This window comes from Hemiscyllium ocellatum, chromosome 7 (genome assembly GCF_020745735.1).
Source record: "Hemiscyllium ocellatum isolate sHemOce1 chromosome 7, sHemOce1.pat.X.cur, whole genome shotgun sequence".
Lineage (NCBI taxonomy): Eukaryota > Metazoa > Chordata > Chondrichthyes > Orectolobiformes > Hemiscylliidae > Hemiscyllium > Hemiscyllium ocellatum.
The window spans coordinates 107,582,761-107,605,759 of NC_083407.1; the positions used below are offsets into that span (position 1 = coordinate 107,582,761).

The window sequence follows — 22,999 nt, forward strand, 5'->3', positions numbered from 1 at the left end:
TCACAGCCGCAAAAATGCATTCCCCATTTATTGTTGTAATGAAACATGGAGGATTTTCCACAGGTTGGAGATTCTAGCACGAGGTGGCATAGTCTAAAAAAATTAAGCGAAATCATTTTGGAAAGATGTCAGGAAGCAATTCTACACACAAAGGTAGAGGTTTGGAACTGTCTCCTCCAAGCAGTAGTTGACGTTAGATCAGGTGTTCGTTTTTAAACTGAGATAGATCATTTCTTTTTGTAAAGGGGTATGGGCCAAAGGCAGTTGTATGGAGTTAGGCCCCAGATCAGCCACGATTTCACTGAATGGCGGAACAGACAGAATGACCTACTCTCATTCCCATGGTTTGCGCAGCAAGATCCCACAATGAGATTGACAACCTATTTTAGCAAGTCGGATAAGAAGAGAACATTGGTCGGGATAACAGGAGAGAGTGATGGCTGTGGGACCACCTAGGAAGGCAGGCAGAACTTCACTTCAAAGTAGCTTCTCAGACAGTCGCACCATGTACCATTCTCCCTCAGTCAGCACAGGAATGTCCACTCAGGTTTTTTGTGTGAGGTAGCTTGAACGAGGGCTGAGAGGAACTTGAACCAATAACCTGCTGGTCCGGAAGACAAGGACGTTACCCCTTGGGTTAGAACTGATGCAAATTTTGTGTTGCAACATTGCTATTCTGAAACCAAACCAGAAAAACATTTTACGAATATTTTCAAATGAGTGAAGCGAATTCTGCTAGTTGACACATATTTTCTGAATAGAAATTGTTTTAAAATATGACTGTGCACAGCTGATAACAGCTTATTGATACTTTCCAAGAACTGTTTAGAGTCACAATTTTGCCAACTTTTTTTTCCATTTCAGGAGGACTTATAATACAGGTATTGAGGCACTGATTGGGTAGATATGAAGAAGGCATTTCTCGGGGACACCAAAACTTGTCTCTGTAAATTTTAAAAATTATCAATAAATCAACAAAGATTTTACCCAGAGAGTGGTCCAAAACTAGAGCTCATTGCCCTGTTTGAATTCATGGCCTGAGATCTTTTGTAAGCAAATGAGAGAGCATTCCGGGTACCTCGTCCAAAAAAAAACTGCGCCTCTGACAGCGCAGAACTCCCTCAGTACTGCACTGGAGCGTCAGCACTGAATTTTGTGCTCTGCTCTTGAAGTGGGGCTGGAACTCAAACCTCGAAAGGAGGGGGCTGCTAGCTGAGCTGCAGTTAATCAGTTAGGGAAACACCCAGTCAGTAAGGGGGAGAAATAACTGAAACATTCTGCACGCAGGGACTGGTGAAGAGAGGTGGGAAGAAGTTAATGTGGGGTGAAAATGCTTGAATAGTTGCAAACAATTCCTGAGTTCAATTTGGAAGAGATGGAATCACTTCTCTATAATGTTTGAATAAGCATGACCTGCTCAGTAGGAGGCTAACGATGCATCTACTTTCCTGGGGAGAGAAAATGGAAGAAATCGAGATAATTTGACTCATCATATCTGTGTCAGCACTTTTAAAGTGTTATCTCAGCAGTCCCCATCCCCTACACGTCCCCCATAGCCTTGTACATTTTTTCTCCCTCCTCACTATCTACCCAACTCCGTTTTTTTGAAAATTAAATGTTTTTCGGAAAGGACTGTCTAAATAAAAAAAAACACCTCCTTCAGCCTCTCGTTCTCTTCCCTTTTCGATCTCAAATCCATATTATCCGATTATTAACCACCCTGTGGTACCAGTCTGTGGAAATACATTTAGTCTACTCATGGCTAGTGATGGGGTCCATTAGAAGTCACACACACACACACACACAGTAATGTAGCCTGTTTAAATGTAAATCCACACACATACGAGTACACTGCAAGAGAGGCGGCCAAAATTGATGGGTGCGTCCCTCAAGGGTTGGTGGGAGGGAGGGGGTTTAGAAAGGGGGCTCTCGATGTTCAATTCTCGCAGATCAATCATAACATTTTCACATTTATTATGTCAATTTGTAGCTTGGTGGACTTCAAACGTGTTTGCAAACTCTGAGCTTGTCCAGCAGCATGTATGAATCGTGTTGAATGAGCCTATGGGAGTGAGGTAGTTGTCTGGCTGGGTCAAACAGCGATGTGGGGACCACATCCCTAGTTCTTGCTTAGGACCAGCCTACTTCATAGTTGTCTCTGTCTGGGGTAAAGACGCACAGGCTTCCACCTCCTGTTCCCAGCCTCTCTCTCTCACTGCCCTGTTCCCTTTCTCTCTCTCTCTCTCTGCAAAAACTTCTCCCTCAGTCCCCGTGTGCTGAGCACACGACAGAGGTGGGGGTGAAAAAAAAATGGCTTTGAAAATATTATTTCTCCTGCTGGAGATTTTCTCCTGGTGGAACTTTTTACTGGCACAACCGGACAACGGATATCACTCAGGTGGGTGCTTTACCGTGCCTGTCTGGGAGAAATTTTCAACCGTTTCTCTTCAGAAATGATGGGCTGCTTTTTTTTTTAAAAAAAAGAATCTCAATTGTAATATTTGTGATTGGCGAGATCAGCGTGATGCACTATGTTGATGCGGGACGATTTGAGGTGTGTAACTTTTAACCAGAAACCTGGACTTCAAGCAGTAAATATTGTAAAACGCCGTTGTTGTAATCTTGTGCCCGCTATTCATTCATTAGTATGTTTATTTCTGGGACCCTTGTCCTGTGTGATCCGAAACAGTCAGGAGAAACTTCTGTGTTAAGAGTGAGCTGCTTCGTTTGCAAATTTTGGAACGAATCAGTGTTGCCGAGCCTTGAGTGGTCTTTATTTCCCTTGTTTCAGATTGTCCTGTTGACCTGTACTTTGTGCTGGACACATCTGAGAGTGTCGCTTTAAGAGTTCAGCCCTACGGCTCCCTTGTCGATCGCGTCAAGACGTTCACTGCAAATTTTGTCGAAAAGCTGGAAAACTGGTAATCATTGCACAGTTTGAGTCTATATTTTTGTTTAAAAAATATATAAATTCTAAGCATCTCCAATGAACGAGAAAAGTGATGAGATCCCACTTGTAATTCTCTGACCCTCTGCAGGTGGCGCTGGAGGTTGGGTGGGGATGGCTATCTGCACTTGAGTTGGTTCTGTCTTCAGATGTTTTCATTCCTTCTCCTTTTGGGACCTCTCTCTTTGTATTGCTTCCTTCCTATATAGTGACTGCACTCTGTGTCAGCCCATGGGGGAACAGTGCTGCGCTGAACCGTGTTAAATGTGGCGCTTTGTGGGCTGTAGCCAGTTGCACAGATGTACAGTACACCGTTAGCACAGGTTGCGGCTGGGGTGTCCCATCGTCGGGTAGCCTCCTGGCCCCGAGAAACAAACCCGGCGCGATGCCAAGTTGCATTTGTGTAGCGCCTCCCAAAAGTCCGGCCACAAAATTTTAGCACCGAGCGCGTGGTGCAATATCGGGGTCGCTGACCTCCGTCCCGGAGGAGGGTGGGGTGGTGGGGGAATACGAGATGGTTTAGGGAGGGAGTTAGTGAGTGCATGGCCAACCTCTGCTGGGGCGAAGGGTTGTGCAAGTGGACAAGTGAATCACGTGCTGGGAGCTATGTCAATTGACAAAGTTGCTGCTGCAGTGAAAGTTTCAGTTTTTATCGAATACAATGAGTACAGTTACTCGATAGAAAACAGGGTCAGTATTTTAGCTACTAGTTTAGTGGCGCTGGAAGAGTACAGCAGTTCAGCCAGCATCCCAGGAGCAGTAAAACCGACGTTTTGGGCAAAAGCCCTTCGTCAGGAATGACCCAGTATTTTAGCTAGTCTCTCTGAACGTCCCATTGTCCCTTGTAGCCAATATAGACATACAAGATGATCGAAGGATTAGATCGGGTAGACAGTGGAAGTCTTTCTCCTAGGATAGTGATGTCAGCTTGTACGAGGGGGCATAACTACAAATTGAGGGGTGACAGGTTTAAGACAGATGTCAGAGGCAGAGAGGGGTAAGGGGGCGTGGAATGCCCTACCTGCCAATACAGTTAACTCAGCCGCATTAGGGGGATTTTAACAATCCTTGGATAAGCACATGGATGATGATGAGATAGTGTAGGGGAACGAACTGAGAATAGTTCACAGGTTGGCGCAACACTGAGGGCCGAAAGGCCCGTCCTGCACTGTATTGTTCTATGTTCTAATAACATACTATTTTTTAAAGGGATAATCAATTCATTGTTGTACTCCGAGAATCATACAATATGGAAGGAAGATCTTCACCGCATCTTGTCCATGCTAGCTCTGAAAAAGATTAGATTATGTCTCTGCTTTTTCCTGATAGCTCAGCATTTTTAAAAACAAAGTCTGGTTCAAACCTTTCTGAAAGTCTTTCTTTGAGAAGTTTCCACTGAATCTGGTCCCACTGCACTCCAGCTTCAAAAAAAGACAAAAAAACTCAATATAGGTGTTCACATTTTGTGCATGGTTCTTGTGCCAATTGTTTTAAATCTGTGCCCACTGGTTTAAAAAAACCCAGCAATTTCATAATGATCATCAAAATCTGTTCTTGGTGTTGTTGACAGAGAGATGATATTGATTGGGACAAACTCTACCAGAACATCTTGCACAGTAGCAGAGTACAGGGTTTCTTGGTCTAACATATTCGATGGGGAGTGGCACCTCAGACAGTGCAGTACCCACTAAGCGCTCCATTAGAGTGCCAGCCCAAGATTAGGCATTCGAGATCTGGGGTTGGACTCCTAGTTTCTGGCTCAGTGGGCAAAAGGGTTGTCCAAGGAGCCACAGATAGCACCTTCCTGTATATGAAGTGATGCAGCTGTGTGAGGAAGGTTTGTTCTGTGGACGCAATCCTTGTTCTATTTCGGGCGAACAAGACAATTTTACATCAATACCTATCTGTAGTATTTTCGAATACTACACCAACCTCTACAGTGATACTGTTTTTGAACAAGTTAAATCAAGTGAGGTTGCATGAACCCTCCCTCAATATTACCTCATGTGGAAAGTATAGTGTAGTGAGTTATAATCTGACTGTGGGTGGAGATAGATTTCTGGTCCGTAATCCAATTTCTTGATTCTCCAGAGGGCTTCTGCTCTAGGGGTATCAGGTGCATCCTCAGATCATTGCATCAGTGCTCTATCATCGTCACAAATATCTAATTTGGGGCTTGGGATCAAAGATTCTTCAGGGAAGAAATTTCCTCTCTGACTAGGTGGGATTGGAGGTAGAGGGGGAGCAGCAGTTTTCGGACTCTGGCTAGAGTCCTGGTGTTCTGGCGAATTCCTAACTCTGGGGGCTTTCTGGTGTGGCTCGCCAGGCCACTTTTTTTTTGCTTTAGACTAGCTTTTTCTTCCAGCTGGCAGACAGGGCAACTTTCACAGTCAGGCAGCCTGACCTTTGCTGATGACGGATTTTCTACTGATCCTCCAGCATTGGGAGCCCACTCACTGTCCATGATTCAATGGTGTGCTCAGCTCCAATAGTCCCTCCCTTCAAAAATTTCAATGAGTGTCAGACGGGGATCAGTGCCTGAGAATCTTGGGAATTCTCCTGATGTCAGCGTCTTGACCTCAGGGTGGACATTTGACCCTCAGGCACTGTTATCTAAGTCCATTAGCAGCAATTGGTGAACGCAGCATTAGTCCAGTATCCAGGTACCAACAGTGGGTAGCAACCGAGCATTTGACTTAGAAGATGACAAGTCTAAACACTGGGCGGTATTGTTGGCAACAAGCTCTGAGTTGACACTTCAGTGCAGTACAGGTGAAATGCAGATTTGTCTGAGGTGCTGTCCATCGGGCGAGGTATTAAACTGAGTTGGAAGTAAACTCACTGAAATTCTGATGAAGATCAGTGAGCATGTTCCATGTGCCAACGTTACTGTTGTCATGATTTGGTTACAATCCTCATCAGTTCTTAGAAACCTTCCACCCCAAATTCTGAGACTGATCGGCGAGAGGAGCATTGTGAAGCTTCATAGGGCCATGACTCATTGGCTGCTGAGCAGAAACTGAACTGGATTGCCATATTAAACCCTGTGGCTACAAGAGCAGGTCAGAGGCTGTGAATTCTGAGTTGAGTAACTCCCCTCCTGACTCCTCGAAGCCTGTCCATCGTTTACAAGGCACATTCCATCAGGAGGGTGAGGGAATGCTCCCTGCTTGCCTGGATGGGTACAGTTCCAACAACACTCGAAACTTGATACTGTCCAGGCCAAAGCAGCCCCATGTGATTGGCATCCATGCATCACCTTAAACACTCAGTCCCTCCACTGTCAATTCATATTATCAATAGTGTGTCGCATTTCAAGTTGCACTGCAGTGATTCACCTTACACAGCACCTTCCAACCCTGTGATTTTTACCATCTAGAAGGACAATGGCAGTAGATACATGGGAACTCCAACACTTGCAAGTTCCCCTCCAAGCCACGCACCGTCTCTTGGTTTAGAGGCTCTGGGTTTCTGTCTGTCCCATTGGGGCCCAGTCAGAACACAGCAAAGGCTGGCACGGACATGGGTGTACACAGGAGCTCAGTTAGAGCATAACCAGTTGAGATTATGTAGTGAACTCCTATTACCTTCACTTTCTTTAACCCCTGTAGCATTCTCCTCTCTGAGTCAAAACATTGTGGGCTAAAGTTTTACTCTGCAGGTTTGAGCAGTAAAACCAGGCTAATGGTCTAAGGGCAGTACGAGGGGACAGCCGCACTGCCATTTTTGGAATGAGGCATTAAATTGAGGCACCATCTGATAGCTCAGGTATTATTCAAAGAAAAGCAGGAGGGGTCCCCCCAGTTTGTTGGCAAATGCTTCACCCTCAACCGACATCACAAAAAAATAGGGAAGGCAATAACAAAGTCTTTGTTTCAGAGGGAACAGAGTAGAAAAAGTAGGGAGGTTTTGCCAAAGCTGTACGAGCCATTGGCCAGGCCACGACTTGGAAGGCATGGTAAGGGACAATAGAACTGTCCGAATCGAGTTGATGTGAATGATGTAGAGTCTCCCTGTTTCAGGTATTACCGGTGTGACCAGACACTGCAGTGGAACGCTGGAGCACTACACTACAGCGATGTGGTGAAGAAGATCCATCCCCTCAGTTTCATGAGCCGTGATGAAAAGGCAGCGATGATTGCGAACGTCAGAGCAGTGGATTACATTGGCAAAGGCACGTTCACAGACTGCGCCATACGGGACGGAGCTGAGGAGCTTCTACTCGGGTGAGAGTACTTTAGATATCTCCACAAGCAGGGAACCAAAACAAGGGCGTTCACAAATAACCTCCTTTGGTACTTCGAGGGTCAGTGAGTCTGAAGGGTTACATCTGACCTGTAAAGCCTTTATTCTGAGGGGTACTGACACCACTGTGTAAGTATTTTGAGGGGTACCAAAGAAAGCCAACAGTTACTGTGCCATTATTGCCATGAGCAGTGTTGGGCCTATGTCCATCCTGGGGTTCCAATATCAGATCAGATCAGATCAGATCAATATCAGGACCGGAAGTCTTGATGGTAGGCCTCGATTTTGTTCTGTATCTTTGGCTCCATGATCTTCAGTCCATTTCCCACCACATAGCTGCATACTCTTTGCTAAAGGAATTAACTTATAACCAGTGCACCGTTTTATCCATATCAATGAGTTAGTCCCATTACATCCGAGTACTTTCAAAGTTAAGTGATGTACTGACATTATTCGAGACTGTTCATGACCTTATCAATCCTCACATAAGTTTTATTTTCTCAAATTTAAGCTTCTCTCACTAGTTTTCATATTGTTGTAATTTTGAATCCCAGAATTAACTTTGCCAACTTTCTCTAAGCATCTTCAATGTAACATTGGCCTTTTAAGGCAGAATGTTCCAAGTAAGATCTGGTTCATGATCTAGTCATAGTCATACAGCATGGAAACAGAACCTTTGGCCCAACCAGCCCATGTTGAACATGTTCCCAAACTAAGCTAGTCCCACTTGCCTGTTTTTTTTGCCTATAACTCTCCAAATGTTTCCAAATCATGTACTTATCCCAATGAGATTTAAACATTGTATCTGTACCTTCATCCACCACATCCTTTGGCAGTTCATTCCACATACAAACCACTCTCTGTGTAAAAAGGTTGCCCTCATGTCATTTTTTAAAAATCTTTCTCCTCTCACCTTAAGAATATGCCCCATAGCTTTGAACTTCCCGACCCTAGGGAAAAGACCCTTGCTATTCACCTTATCTAGGCTCCTCATGATTTTAACTTGCAATCAAATTCCTTTCAAATGTTTTCCTGGGTTGGACTGAGTCGATGGACATGAAGGCAGTGGTTCATCCTTACCCCTCTGTTCCTTCAACACCTTTGTAAGTGCTCATCCACTCTACTAAGGTTTCTCGTACAATGCATTGCAAAGAAGAGCAAGGAGGAGGAAGCTGCCGCCTTTAGACTTCTGCAAGGGCCAGGCTGAAGTTTCTGTTGCTGAATGATTAAACCATACTGACAAATACAGCCCTCCTGTTTGAAAAACAAAGATTATTGTTGGGAAATACATGTTTTACCAGCTGATCGCAGGTTGCTTTTGGCAAATATTCCAAGAACCTGGGCCATTTCAAAATATTAAATTTGGAATATGAAGCTAGTCTGACTAATGGTGGCCATGACAACCATCATTGATGGTTCTAATATGTCATGGTGTTCACTAATGCCCTTTAAGGAAGGAAATCTAACCTGGTCTGACCGACATGTGGCTCCAGACCCACAGCAACATGAGTGACAATTAACTACCCTCTGAAATAGCTGAGAATGAGCAAAATATGCAGGCCTTTGTAGTGACACTTCCATCCCATGAAAGATTAAAGAACTAAAATTTTGGTCAAAGATTTGTTTGTTCAAGTTCACACCTTGTGATGAAGTCATTTTTGTCTCTCTTCACCCCCATCCCACCCCATCAATGGTCTGTCAATGGTTCATTCAACTTCCATTATGAATGTCTCTATTTCAAATTAAAACATTGTTAACGAGTTCTGATGGAAATGGTTTGGTAGTTCACGGGAGCCTTGGGGAATTTAGGCTGCTCTGTATTTTGTGCTGGCCAATAGGTTAACAGATAATACATTATGAATGATAATGAAAACCAAACAATCTGTATAAAATGTCTTTCATTCCAGTGGCTCACATCACCGAGAGAACAAGTACATGATTGTGGTAACAGATGGGCATCCAATTGAGGGGTACAAGGAGCCGTGCGGAGGCCTGGACAGTGCAGCATCTGATGCAAAGAATCAAGGGATAAAGATATTTTCAGTGGCCATCATGCCAGATCACCTGGTATGTCTGCATTTGCTCACGCTATGATCTATCCATCTCTGTTATGTTGCTGACTCCAGATGCGTACACGCATTTCAACATCTACCCTTAAATAGATCAACGCCTGAACCATTCTATTTAAAAATAAATTTATTCATTGGTGGTGGGAGTCAATGGCTGGGCCAGTGATTGTTTCTCATCCTTAATAGCCTGGTGGCAGTCTGCCCTCCTGGATGGCACGGTGGGCTCAGTGGTTAGCACTGCTGCCTCACAGCACCAGGGGATCCGGATTTGATTCCAGCCTCGGGTGACCGTCTGTGTGGAGTTTGCACATTCTCCCCGCGTCTGCGTGGGGTTCCTTCCACAATCCAAAGATGTGCAGGTCCGGTGGATTGGCCGTGATGTGGTGTTCAGGAATGTGCTGGCTAGGTGAATTGCCCTTGGGAAATGCAGGAGTAGGGGGGATAGGGTAGGCCTGGGTGGGCTGAAGCTCTTCCTGATGAAGAGCTTATGCTTGCAATATAGGCTCTGCTCTTCCTCGGATGCTGCCTGACCGGCTGTGCTTTTTCGGCACCACACGTTTTGACTCTGGCTGGGATGCTCTTCAGAGCGTTGGCATAGACTCAATGGGCTGAACAGCCTGCTTCCACACTGGGTAGTGATTCGATGATTCTTAAACCATTGCAGTCCTTGAGGTGTGAAGGATGGTGACATAGTCTGTGATTTGGATGTGAATGTGTCGTGTTTCCATGCATCTGCGTGACGTTTCCTTCTTGATGGTAGAGGTCACAGGTTTTGGAGTTACTTGGGGAGTTTCTGCAGTGCATCATGTGGATGATATGCAGTGCTTGCCACTGTGCTTCAGTGGTGGAGGGAATGAATATAGGAGGCAGTGGGTGGGGTGACATTTATGTAGATTACTTTGTCCTAGATGGCGTTGAGCTTTTTGAATGTTGACAAGCTGCACCCATCCAGGGGAGTGGGGAGTATTCCATAACCCACCTGACTTTTGCCTTGTAGATGATGGGCAAGCTTTGGGAAACCATTAATTGAGTTAATTACTGCAGGATTTCTAGCCTTTGACCTGCTCTTGTAGCCCCAGTATTTATACAGTGAGTCCAATTCAGTTTCTGTTCGATGGTAACTGCCAGGCTGTTATAGTTAAGGATACACAAATTGTGGTGCCATTAAATGCCAAGGGGAGATGGCGAGACTCTTTCTTGTCTGAGTTGCCTGGTACGTGTGTGGCACAAATGTCACTTGTGAACCCAAACCTGGATATTGTCCAGGTCTTGCTGCGTTTGGACATGGACTGCTTCAGTATTGGAATGGTAGTGAATGGTGCTGTACATTGTGTGATCATCAGCAAATATCCTCAGTTCTGACCTTATGATGGAGGGAAGGTCATTGATGAAGCAGCTGAAGATGGTTGGACCTTGAACACTACCCTGAGGAACCCCTGTAGAGATGTCCTGGAGCTGAAGTGACTGACCTCCAACAACCACAAGCACATGGTGGTAAACTCCACATTCACACCACTATCTGGGTAGTGGAAATTCCTCCTGAATTATTAGATTCATGAGTGATTGCCTTATATTTATGAACCCACCCACGAGTGAAATTACTTCTAAATAGGCTACGCTATCAGACCATACCTATTCTTAAAGACCTCTTCTAACTCATCTCCTTCATCACTTTGAAGGAGCCCCAGTTTATTCAATCTTCGCTGAGAGTTATAACCTCTCAGTTCTGGTATCGTTCTTGAAAGTCTTAAAATTGTCTTAAATGTGCTCGCTCGTACGAGTGATAAATGAAGAGCAATGGAATGGCAAGATGTGATAAAGCAGGAAACAAACACAAAGTGTTCAACGCAAACCCTAACCTGTCTGAGCGGGTGTGGGCAGACAGTTTTAAAAAAAAATCAATTAATCTGGTGATTTCTGGATGGCACAGGAGAAATGAATGTAAAACCTACCAGGAGGATGTTAAACCCAGCTAGCACCCCTGCCATCATTAACCCCCAGTCAGGTCTGCATGTGTAGGATATAAAGCCATAACCTCATCTGCCTTTTTTGGGTAATGTGTAAAGGAGGGATTAGGCCTCGCTGTGAGTGATTGATTTTGGTGGCTTGACGGTGGCTGCACTCACAAGATATACTGCAGTTCCTGGCAGCCGGCAGAGGGATCTTTGGGATATCAAGTGCTAATCCCCATGCACTGAGACAATGACATATAATACTGTGTTTGGAGTCCTGGCTAATACTTAGTTAGGAGAACACTGGCTTCCCATCTAACAAAGGAAACATGGGCTCCATATGTCGTGGTCAGACTGTGCCAACAGGGAACCATTGCTTGGCCACAGATGAGATGCAGGTCCAGTCCAAACACTATTTCAACTGGCCTGAGGGGCTGCGTGCTAAAGTTGTTCCGGATGTCAATTGGAGACTTTGTAAACAGGAAGAGGATACAAGCTTCCAAGGACAAGTAATGAAAGATGAATGAATGGAAATATGCGACTTGCAAGATTGAAATCTCGACTTCTTATCTGGGTCTTTTCTCAGCCCTCGCTGCTCACTGGAGGAGAGAATTCCAAAGATTAAAGACCTTCTTAGGGAATAAATCTCCCCTTAGCTCCATTTTTAGGTGGGACATCTGCATTTTGGAAACTGCGGCCCTGGTTCTAACTTCCTCAACAACTCTCACAGCATCCACCCGTCCCAAGCCCTCCGTCAGAAGCTTTTGTGTTTCACTTCTCATTTTGCTAAGCTTCAAAGAATTCAGGCCCAACCTGCTTCACCCTTCATCACCAGAGAGCTCCTGTATTCCAGCCCAGTGAACCTCCCCTAAACTACGTGTGATGCAATTATATCCCTCCCTAGACCTGGACCTAACTTTCCCCCAGCTAGGAAGCCTAAAATTCTATTCACCTTCCTGATGACTTGCTGTGCCTGCATGCCATCTCCTTGCTATTCCTTACAAAAACACTCTGATTCAAAATCAGAAATTGCTGGAAAAGCTCTGTGGAGCTGGCAGCATCTGTGGAGTGAAATCAGAGTTAGCGTTTCGGCTCCAATGACCATTCCTCAGAACTGATGGTAGCTTGGAAGAAGTTGGTTATTATGCAGAAGGCGGGGAGGGGGTAGTGGGTAAGGCAGAAACAATAGGTGGAGGTAGAGCCCAAAGAGAGAAAAGAATAGTTGGACAGACAAAGGAGTGGATAACAGTCAGCCGGGGAAAGTGAGCAGCTGCTAATGCGGACTGTTAGTTGCGAACAGTGGGTTGTGTGTAACAGTAGACCATGTGATAATAAGGCCTGGTGTGTGGGGTAAGGACATGGCAGAAGATACATCAGGTCCTGAAATTGTTGAAATTGAGTCCGGAAGGCTGCAGAGTTGCCCAGCGGAAAATCAGGTACTTCATTGCAGCAAGCCTGAGACTGAGATGTTGGCCAGGGAACGGGGAGCGGGGGGGGGGGAGGGGGGGGGGGGTGTTGAGGTGGCAGGCAACTGGAAGCTCAGGCTCTTCTTTTTGCGGACAGAGTGTAGGTGTACTGCTTTGCTCTTCCAATGTAGAGGCAACCACATTGTGAGCAGTGAATGCAGTGACCTAGACTGAGTGACATGCAGGTAAATACTCTGATGCTTGTGTGCCGCAATGTTCCAAAACCCCTCTCCGTTGAAATTGTGCTTTCTTCATCCTTCCCACCAAAGTGAGGAATCTCATCTTTTCCTATATTGTGCTCGACCTGCCAATTCCTCTCCAACGCACCATCAATATCTCATCCCCTTCTGTTCCTAACTAAATGTTGTTTTTCTTTAGGAAGCAAGACTGAACCTGATTGCAAGTAGTCCCAAATATCGACGGAATTTCACAGCAACCACTCCCAACGACGTGGAACTGAACAATACCATTGATAGCATCCTTCAAGATATTGTGAGTATCACATTCTGTACAACATTGGTGAATATATTTCGCAGAACTTTTCAGTTTGGACTTAATAACTAAGCACTCTCAGTAAGTTCCCATTGAGATTCCTGGCAGGGACCATTCAGAAAATCAACTCCTCCAAAGTGGATGGATTTTTCTCATCTCATGGCGACAAAGCTGGACTTCATTTTCAGAGGGTCTTGATGTGCCATTGCTGAGTGCATGGTGATCGATATTCTGCGTGGGTTTTCTCCGGGTGCTCCGGTTTCCTCCCACAGTCCAAAACTGTGCAGGTTAGGTGAATTGGCCATGCTAAATTGCCCGTAGTATTAGATGCAGGGGTAAATGTAGCGGAATGGGTCTGGGTGGGTGCGCTTCGGCGGGCTGGTGTGGACTTGTTGGGCCTGTTTCCACACTGTAAGTAATCTAATCTAACCTAAAGTAATCTAATCAATAAGATATCACCATTCATTGACCATTCAGTGTCACAGATCACCAATGGGGATGAAGCCTCTCCAAGGGCACATGCCCTCGAGACTCTAATGGCTGAGAGTTCACCTTAGCTATGTCATTCTTAATGCATTCCACTGTCCACTCTTCAGCAGCAATGTTAATCTGTTCACATAATCTCACCCATGTTAAAATAGCAGATAGACAAATGTTTAATGAGTATGTTAAACATTATACGCATTATTATCATGATAAGCCATTTATAGGCCTTGTTAATGCCATTCCCAATGTTTGCGAATCTCATTGTCAATTATACCCTTTTTTTCTACACATACTGGCTCCTAGTTTAGTAATTTCAACATGTCCAATCTTCATTATTGGCTTTATCAACTAGTCCATTATTCAAGCATTCCAAAAGAGAAAAGAGCGTACTATCTCACAAGAAATTGGGATCAGAGGTGATTGTAATGTTTTTGATCTGACTGCTTCAGAATGAGCAAAGACAGACAACCAAATACTTGATTCCAGAATTCAGAATATATAACAAAAAGATTTGATCATTTCGGACTCTGGCCTTATGTTAACCTAATGCATGGGGTCACCAATTTGCCTTTGTTCAACATATTGTAAACTCTATTTGAATATTCAAAGAGTTCTAATCTCTTCTCTTTCTTCCTTACAGTATGGTGAAGTGGAACCAGTGGTATGTTGCATGAACTCAAACTTGATTTCAAAATTATTTGATGGGATTTTTTGAGCATGTAGTTTGTGTTGCTATGACCTTGTATTCATTCTCTTTTTCTTTTCGACCCGCAGTGTTGCTCCTTTGAGTGCCATGTAAGTTGCCTTCAAGAGAAGCATCTTTGCAATCTCAGCATTATTTTTCTGCTGCATTTCTTTAAGGGGACCAACTTACACACACACAAACGTTTTATTTCTCTGTCTTACAGGCATTAAGAGGATCACCTGGGCTGCCTGGAGATCCAGGAGAAAAGGTTCGTTTCACAAGTTATTTGATGCATACAGTGAATGGAAGTAGAGCTAACATAGAAACTAGGAGCAGGAGTAGGCCATCTGGCCCATTGACTCTGCACTGTTCCTTAATATGATCATGGCTTATCCTCTGTCTCATACTCCCACTATGTTTTCATACTCTTGATGTCTTTAAAATCTCTTTCTTGAATGTATTCAGTGACTTGGTCTCTTCTGCCTACTGTGGTAGAGAATTCCACAGCTTCACAACCCTTTGAGTGTGTCCCCTAGTGCGAGACTCCTCAACAAGGCCAAATAACCTTCCTCTGTCCAGACTGTCCAGCCCAATTACAGTATTATATGTTTAAATGACATCCTTCTAAACTCTAATGAATACAGGCCCAATCAAACCAATCTGTTCTCATGGGACTGTCCTGGCATCAGACTCCTAAACTTCCCCTGCACTTCCTGTATGGCTAGTATGTCCTTTCTTAGGTAAGGAGACCAAAACTGCACACAGTCCTTCAGGTGTGGTCTTACCAAGATTCTGGATAACTGCAGTAAGACATAACAACTTCTGAATTTAAATCATCTTGTGATGAGAGCCAACAAAACATATACCTTCCTGATTGCTTTCTGCAACTGACAGCTTACTTGAACCGATTAGTATTCAAGGACACCCAGATCCCTTTGGACATCCACACTTCCTGATGTATCACCATTTAAATAAAATATTTCCCTTTTGTTTTTCACACCAAAGTATACACTTCCCATTTCGCCACGTTGTACAGCATCTGCCATGTGTTTGCCCAACTCACTCAACGTGTCTACATTAGCCTGAAGCCATCTTGCATTCTCCACATAACCGCATTGAGCTTTGCGTCATCTGTAAACTTGGAAATGTCCTGTTTGGTACCCTCATCCAGATCATTTGCATGTATCGTGAACAGCTGGGTCCCAAGCACTGATCCTTGCAGTACACCACAGGTCACTGCGTACCATTTGGAAAAACACCCATTTGTTCTCACTCTGTCTGTCAACCAATTCTCGATCCATGCTGATGCACTACCTCCTATGCCATGAGCTTTAGTTTTGCCCCCTAGCCTCTTCTATAGGACCTCATCAAAAGCCAAATGCACCACATCTACTTGTTTCCCCTTATCTATTCTACTCGTTATATCCTCAAAAAACTCCAGTGAGCATGAGTTGCCAAGAAGTTAGAATATTGGCACTGCAAAAGTAGCATCTTGATTCAAGGATTACTGCATCGTTCGAGAGTACAAAAGCTCTCATATCTCAGCTGTTTGAAGATATTAGATGTAACATGTCAAAAGATCGATGCAGTCAAAAATCAGTCAAATGTGGCAAAGTGCCAGCCCTATTTGATCATGAAAGCCCTCTCAGCTTCCCAACCACTGGAAGTGATTTCACATTTACTAGGGTGTACATAGTGCACATGAACAGTGTAATTCTCATTTTGAGTGACGTGTTGCACCCTGCAGTGGCTGTATCGACAGATTAAATGTACAATGTCTTGTTCCTTCACATAGGGCTCGGAAGGACGTCGAGGTTCTCACGGTCCTATCGGTCCACCCGGTCCCTTGGTAAGTACAGAAGCTGCTTCAGTCTACTCTGTTGCTTCCTCTGTAACAACGCTGTCGACAGAATATGTCCAGTCAGCTTTGGACAGCCCTTCTCTTTCAGCATTGTTCATCACCCTTCTTACATTCGGGGAAATGTTTTGTCTTTGTATATTTTGAATCGGCGCATATCGAATTGTCACTTGCGTCGTCATTCTTAGCTGACCGTCCTACGTTCACTGCTTTCGATTCTGCCGATTATTGGTTTGAATTTATTCCCTTGCCACTGACAACAAATTTCTTTCCTTTCATTTCAGGGTAGACCCGGTGACATTGGACCAGCTGGTCATCCGGGTATGAAGGTAACTATCTGAATTGCGTTGCTACGGTGATATGACTGATTACTGACTGTGACACTTGAGCCTTCTCTTCACCAACACAACCTTTGATTTTTTTTACCAACAGGGTGACAAAGGACAGCGTGGTCCAAAGGTAAGTCTGCCAATTGATTTTAATCACAATTTCATTCTTAGTGTCTAGTGAACTTTCGCTACAGACGTTAAAGAGCACATAAAACATAATCCTTCTACGTATATAGCAGTCTGAGTTTCTAGTCTATATTCTAAGTATAAATTGGAATAAAACAAAGAGCAGGGAAGAGATTGAGTAGGTTTTAGGATGATGTCAGTGAATAAGAACACAGATTTAAGATGAATAACAGAAGGGTTGGGGAAAGAGAGGAGTTTTTGTTTAATCCACACCCAGTTATGAAGTGGGACGGAGTGCCAGGTGTGATTGGATAACCACTTGGAAAGCAAGTACATGAAGAAATAACAGGGAAGTGGGATTAAATGAGGACCTCTTTTAAAGAGCCAGAATAGGTACAATGGGCCGATCAGCCACCTTCTGTGCTGCATGCTTCTATTTTCTCATGAACCCGAATTGGGGTCATTATGCAATGACCAACTCTTCAGGCCACATTGGCCCAGTAGTGTTCCCTGTCTCCGTGATTTACAAGTGCAGCAGGTAGTGAGAATGGTTCCCTCATGAAATTCCCAATGAAGAGGGACGTGCCTGCCTCATTCTGTCCCTGCTCCATTCATTTGCCCTCCGGGTTGCCAGCTCGTGACACTCTCATGTATACCATGTGATGAAGGGGCTTGGTCTAAACCAGGCAGCACCTCTGCCCACCCTTCTGCCCAAGGTGACGATGGAAGTGCTAACTTAAAGGGGATGTTAAGGGTGAACCACTGCCATCTGCAGACCAATGCCAGCCTGTTTCCACCAGGCAGAGAGACTAAATCCTGCCATCGCTCAAGGCTAATATACTGTCTTGTAATTGACCTTAACTGGACAGAGGGAGGTGTGCATTAATAAGAGAGGGGGCATTCACATTACCAAGAAGGTGAGAGTTAGGAATCACCAGAGAAGGCACAGAATCCACTATCACCAGGGGTAGGGAATCCCAAAATACAAGGGAAGGGAGCTCAGTATCAGCAGGGGGTGGGGGAAACTCAGTATTGGCAGGGGAGAGGGGCCTATATCATCTGGAGAGAGTTGGTATCTATGGCAAAGTGTTCCACCCATCAGGATATGAAATAAAATGGCAGTTAACAAACACACTGATACAGGTGCTGAATCATGTCTTTTGTTTTTCAGGGTGACAGAGGACACAAAGGATCCAAGGTTAGAGCAATTTGAATCATCTTGGGTTCCACAAAGTCAGAATTTTTTTGGAAGTTTCTCCAGTGTCTATCCTGTACACCACTCAGTAATATCTCATTCTTCTCTGCCTGGTGACTTTAGGGTGCAAAGGGATTCCCTGGAAGAGATGGGAAAGATGGTCAGAAGGTAAGAGCATTGAATGTTTCTGTTCTGAGAGAACCACTGACTGTCGGTGAGGCCCAGTCAGTGTTTACAGATTGGGTTCACCATCAATGCATTAATTAAAAGCAGCCCTGATTGTAGTAGTGACTGTGAGCTGAAGAGAAAGACATTTGCATTTGATAGATCCCCTTTTAGAGTTAACTGTGATTTAAATTTGTTGATGTTATGCATTTCATGATAAGGTCAGCCCACTCGGACTATCAAGCAGCATTCTTTACTCTCTAGGCAGGTCAGATAAGTGTGTAGTATTACGATGCACACGCGAATGTGTGTTATATCAATTTCCTACGCTGTTATAATCCTCCCAATTCTGTCAACCCATAGAATCTACCTAAATATGTTTCTAGGAGGACAGAATCAGAACAATTACATAAGTGGAGAGAAATATTTCAAACTAACCCAGTCTGGGTACCCATGGGATTGAGTGGAATGTCGCAATTGCATTTGCCCAGTTTAACATTCCAATCAGCCTTAAAACCACTCGCAAAAAGAAAACCATCTAAGCTGCCCAACTATTGAAATATTTAACATCTTCCTGTGCATTACCATCACTGAATCTCCCATTATCAACATCCTGGGGATTATCATTAACCATAAACTGGGCTGGACTCGCCATATGAATCCAGCAGCTACAACAGCAGGTTTTTGAGACTAGGAATACTGCGGTGAGTAACTCAACCACTACTGCCCAAAGCCTGTCCACCATCCACCTGGCACAAGCCAGTGGCAACCTTTCCCACTTGCCTGGGTGAGTGCAGCTCCAACAACGCTCAAGAGGCTTGACACCATCCAGGACAAAGCAGCCCCTTTGATTGGCACCACATCTACCATTTTAAGCATCCACTCCCTCCACCACCAACACTCAGTGACAGCAGTGTGTACTGCGTACAACACGGTGTAGAAACTCACCATGACTTGTTAGGCAGCAGCTTCCAAACCCATAACTTCTGCCATCCAAGGCCATCGCAAGTATTTGGAGGGTCATCAAGATGTTCCCTTCCAAAACTCTCACCATCCTACTGTGAAATATATTGCTATGTTCAGTACCACTAGATGAAAACCCAGGAACTTCCTGCTAAGGGCATTATGGGTCTACCTACACCCTAAGGATTGCAGTGATTCAAGGAATTAGCTCATAACCACCTTCTTAAGGGTAGCTAGCTGCTGGCCAGCCAGCGACACCCACATCCTGTGAATGGGTTTACAAGAAAAAGTCCTCTTGTAGACATTAGACAATGAGGGGTGGTCCACTTGACTTGGATTGAGAAATTGCAATTGCATCTGCCCAGTTGTTCTGTTTAGGACTGAAGCTAATTTCACCTGCTACTGACTGAGTCCTCCGTCACTGGAAAAACCATTCTTCAGTGTGAGATGTTAAACCAGTGTCTTGCTGGTTAAATCAGATGAACATTAGGGAATCCCAAGAATAAGAAGCTTTGCCGACATCCTGACACGAAGATGAGCTGGCCTTTTAGCTCACTACTCTTTTGGAACCCTGCTGTGCGCTGTGCAATAAGTGACACGAGATGGAGTGGCAATTAGAAATCCGGAGACCTGAACTACCAGTCTGAGGGAATTGGCAGTCCCTGTTGCACCATTGCCGTTTGGAAATTCAAACTCGGCATAAAAAGATGTCAGTACTCTTAAAAATCATGACAAAACCTTCAAGTGTCATTCAAATCATTCACCAACTGCGGTCTGACAGGTTAGGTCCAGCTTAGTGATGAGGAATGAGCGATTTTGTTTTTTTTTTAAACATTTATTACGACATGGTGTTGAATCTTGTCATGCTCTTTCTTTGATCAGGGTGAACCTGGCTACTCTGGTCTGCCAGGCTGTGCTGGGTCTTCAGGACTTCCTGTAAGTATCGTACTCTACTTTGTTCTATCGTGGAAACATCTGTGGGATTTGATAAATATTTATTTTACTTCTCTTGCCTGCCCATCACATTTTCTTTGCCTGTGGGGGAATTTAAAAGCAGCATCCATGCTATAGTTGAACTCCAATCCTGTGACTAAAGGCCTCAATGCTGTGCTACGTGATCCAGGCCCCTGTTTGACATCTGGGTGTTGCCCCAGTGACAGGGAAGGTTGGACCATGCTGGGTTTGTAAAACAGCTTTTGGCTGGGGCTGATAATCCGGAGAGCGTGCACAGAACCAATGCCCCTCCAGGTGGATTCTGGGTAGGGAGGTGAGTTTGTGCCAATTCCATCCAATTTCAGTTTTGTGTCAATTCCATCCTGTGCCCCATCCCGTTGACAATTTGCATGGAGGAGCGTCTGCCACGGAGGTATGTACCACAAGTGGCAAGCAGTTAGCTAATTGGCCTATGAAGGCCTATTGCCAGCTGAAATGATGCAGTCAGCCATTGATCCCTTCAAAGTGTTAGGGACTAGGACAATTGCCTTAATGTGGGCTCCTGGTGGCAGACCAAAGAACCAGCACTATAGGATTTGAAACAAAGGAACATAGCAGCAGGAGTAGGCTATTTGGCCCCTCGAGCCTGATTTTGCCATTCTACATCATGGCGGATCATCTTGCTCAATGCCATATCCCTTGATGCCGTTAAGAATTTTATCATCATTGCCCTCAGCTGTTATCCCTCCCAAAATGGTGTCCTGATTCCTGTGACCATTTAACAACAGAAGAATGCTTTTAAAATGTAAAGCCCACCTCAAGATTTTGGCTCCCAACCCACAGTCCCTTGCCTGAACTGCAGGCTCCATCTCCTTCCAGGCTTAAATTGACTGTGACTATGGGGACTAATTGGCCAATTTGGGGAAAACAATTCGACTATTAACTGTCCCATAGAGAGACCCACTGCACTTTGAAGGGTACAGTCTGTCTCTCACCTCCATCAATTCATTTAGGATATAAGACCCATATTAACATTTGCAAAGTCACCATTGGCTAATGTCTCCATACCAAAAAGCTCAATAATAACTCACACTTCTGTGCAGACACTGAAGTCTGCTCTGTCTTGCTCTCAAGCCCTGTCAAACATACTTAAGCTTCCAGGGATAACTCCCATCTGTTGAACACCAAACATTACCCAGAGTTCACTGGGCCCGCACTGACCGTCCACTGTGTGGTAGACTGGGAAGCCATCTTGAAGTTTAAGGTTCACATTGTCAAGCAGCAGCATCTCAAAGAATCTTGTATCTGAAAGAAGGATTGTGCTCAGAAATAAAGCAAGAACCCATTTACACATTGATATGAGAGTTGCCTGACCTCCAGGATTGCCTGAGTGTTACCAGGAGTTGGAGATTAATATCCAGGGCACTGTTGCGTGAAGAAAAACCATAGGAATGTTAAAAGTGTATGTGAAATTTGTGTTTAGTTTGTTAACTATTGAAATATCAAAGATGAGGAGGTGGTCAAAGTCAGGAATCATTTATTAGGTCATCGAGTTCTGTTCACTTTTTGATTGGCTGCTTCATGAAGATGGACATATGAGGTGACCAATAGGTATGAGCATTGAGATCACGTGATGAAACCTCCTGAAAATGGAGTTTATAATCTTGTTAAATCCAGCTGGATTTATCTCAGTAATATTGCTGTGTTTCCTATCTCTGGTATCAGATATCCACATAGCCACTGCATGTTTCTCATTGAGTTAAACAAGTGGAGATTGAAGTGTGGTACTAGTTTTCCAGTCATCTAAAAGCAAAAGAGGAATTGACTGCAAATCATTTTGAAATCTTTTCCCTCACAGGGACCACCTGGACTCCAGGGCCTCAAGGGTGATCCAGGTCCATTTGGAAGTAAAGGACAGAAGGTACGATGTTTCCAAGAGGAGTATAATGCATATTGTTGGAAAACAATGTCTTCCATACGATCAGTCATCAACTGTTGCCTTAGCTGCCTAAAACCTGACCTCATCTGGTTGCAAAGTTATTTAAATTTGATTCCTTCACTAGTGATAATGGGGGATCCCAAGTGACTTGTGGTCATGGATTCACTATTATTGTTCCACCATTTGAGTGGACATTGAACAGCATGGGCCCAGTACCTTAACCCCCATGAGATTCTGGGAATGAAGCTAAAGGTTGAGAGATCTCATTGGGGAGATTGTTACACAGCCCTTTCTACACCATCCTTGCTTACTCCCGGGGACCAGGCACACTGCCTTTTTGAAGATGCTCAAATGTTTATTGTTTTAGTTTTATTTCTTATTTTCCTAACTTCTGCTTTGTATATCTGTAATGTAGTGTAATGTTTTTCTCTATTTTTGCACCTAAGATTGTGTGTAGATGCTTTGTACCCCAGATGGTGCTGTGTGTTGGTGATATTGTACACTTTTCACTATACTCCTGCTCCTTTGTAACCTGAGTACACATGGGAATAAACCTAATTTGAATGAACCGATGGAGGATAGGGCCGTAGCGTGCACTGATGGAGCGATTTGCAGAGCTGCAAACTACAGGATCTTGAACGTCTTTTAACGCGGGACAGTTAGAGGCGTGACTGCTTTCATGCCAAGCCACTGTGTGAAAACATTACGGAATTGCTGAGTGTCACCCACGTTCTGCTCCACCACCGTCCCAGTTTTCCCAATCCACCCAGCTGAAGGGAGGCTGAGTAGAGCTGATCAAATTCTGAGAATGGGGATAATGAAAATGCTGTGAGAATGAGGGTGTAGTTGGAGATGTTGAGAGGCTTAGAGATTGTCGATAATGTGAAGGAAGTTTTTGAAACGTGATAGAAATCCCAAGTTGGGTGGTACAGCAGGGCATTGACATAATCATCTTGTTTTCATTTCACACTGCTGTCAGTTTGAACCTTTGCGACCTTGGAACAGTCAGAAAGCAAAGCGTTACCTATCCAGACCTGTCCCATGGCTGACCTCTGTATCACAGCACAGAAACTGTCGGCTTCATTGTGGATCTCTCTGCATTAAGTGAAGAATGTTGTTTAAAAGCTGAGCCCATTCCAAGGAATAAAA

The 22,999-nt window shown here is 44.4% G+C and overlaps 1 protein-coding gene across 1 annotated transcript in view; it reads left to right on the plus strand.

The window, feature by feature from the left end:
• The first annotated feature begins 1,959 nt into the window (after positions 1-1,959).
• col6a1 (collagen, type VI, alpha 1) overlaps positions 1,960-22,999 on the plus strand; it is a 57,079-nt gene continuing 36,039 nt past the window's right edge. The window contains exons 1-15 of the mRNA XM_060827642.1: positions 1,960-2,398; positions 2,792-2,921; positions 6,970-7,173; positions 9,100-9,259; positions 13,058-13,171; positions 14,298-14,318; positions 14,432-14,452; positions 14,566-14,610; positions 16,138-16,191; positions 16,485-16,529; positions 16,633-16,659; positions 17,827-17,853; positions 17,974-18,018; positions 19,861-19,914; positions 21,770-21,832. Of these exons, the coding sequence (XP_060683625.1) occupies positions 2,311-2,398; positions 2,792-2,921; positions 6,970-7,173; positions 9,100-9,259; positions 13,058-13,171; positions 14,298-14,318; positions 14,432-14,452; positions 14,566-14,610; positions 16,138-16,191; positions 16,485-16,529; positions 16,633-16,659; positions 17,827-17,853; positions 17,974-18,018; positions 19,861-19,914; positions 21,770-21,832 (1,098 nt within the window). The 5' untranslated portion in view covers positions 1,960-2,310. The remainder of the gene's footprint in view (positions 2,399-2,791; positions 2,922-6,969; positions 7,174-9,099; positions 9,260-13,057; positions 13,172-14,297; positions 14,319-14,431; positions 14,453-14,565; positions 14,611-16,137; positions 16,192-16,484; positions 16,530-16,632; positions 16,660-17,826; positions 17,854-17,973; positions 18,019-19,860; positions 19,915-21,769; positions 21,833-22,999) is intronic.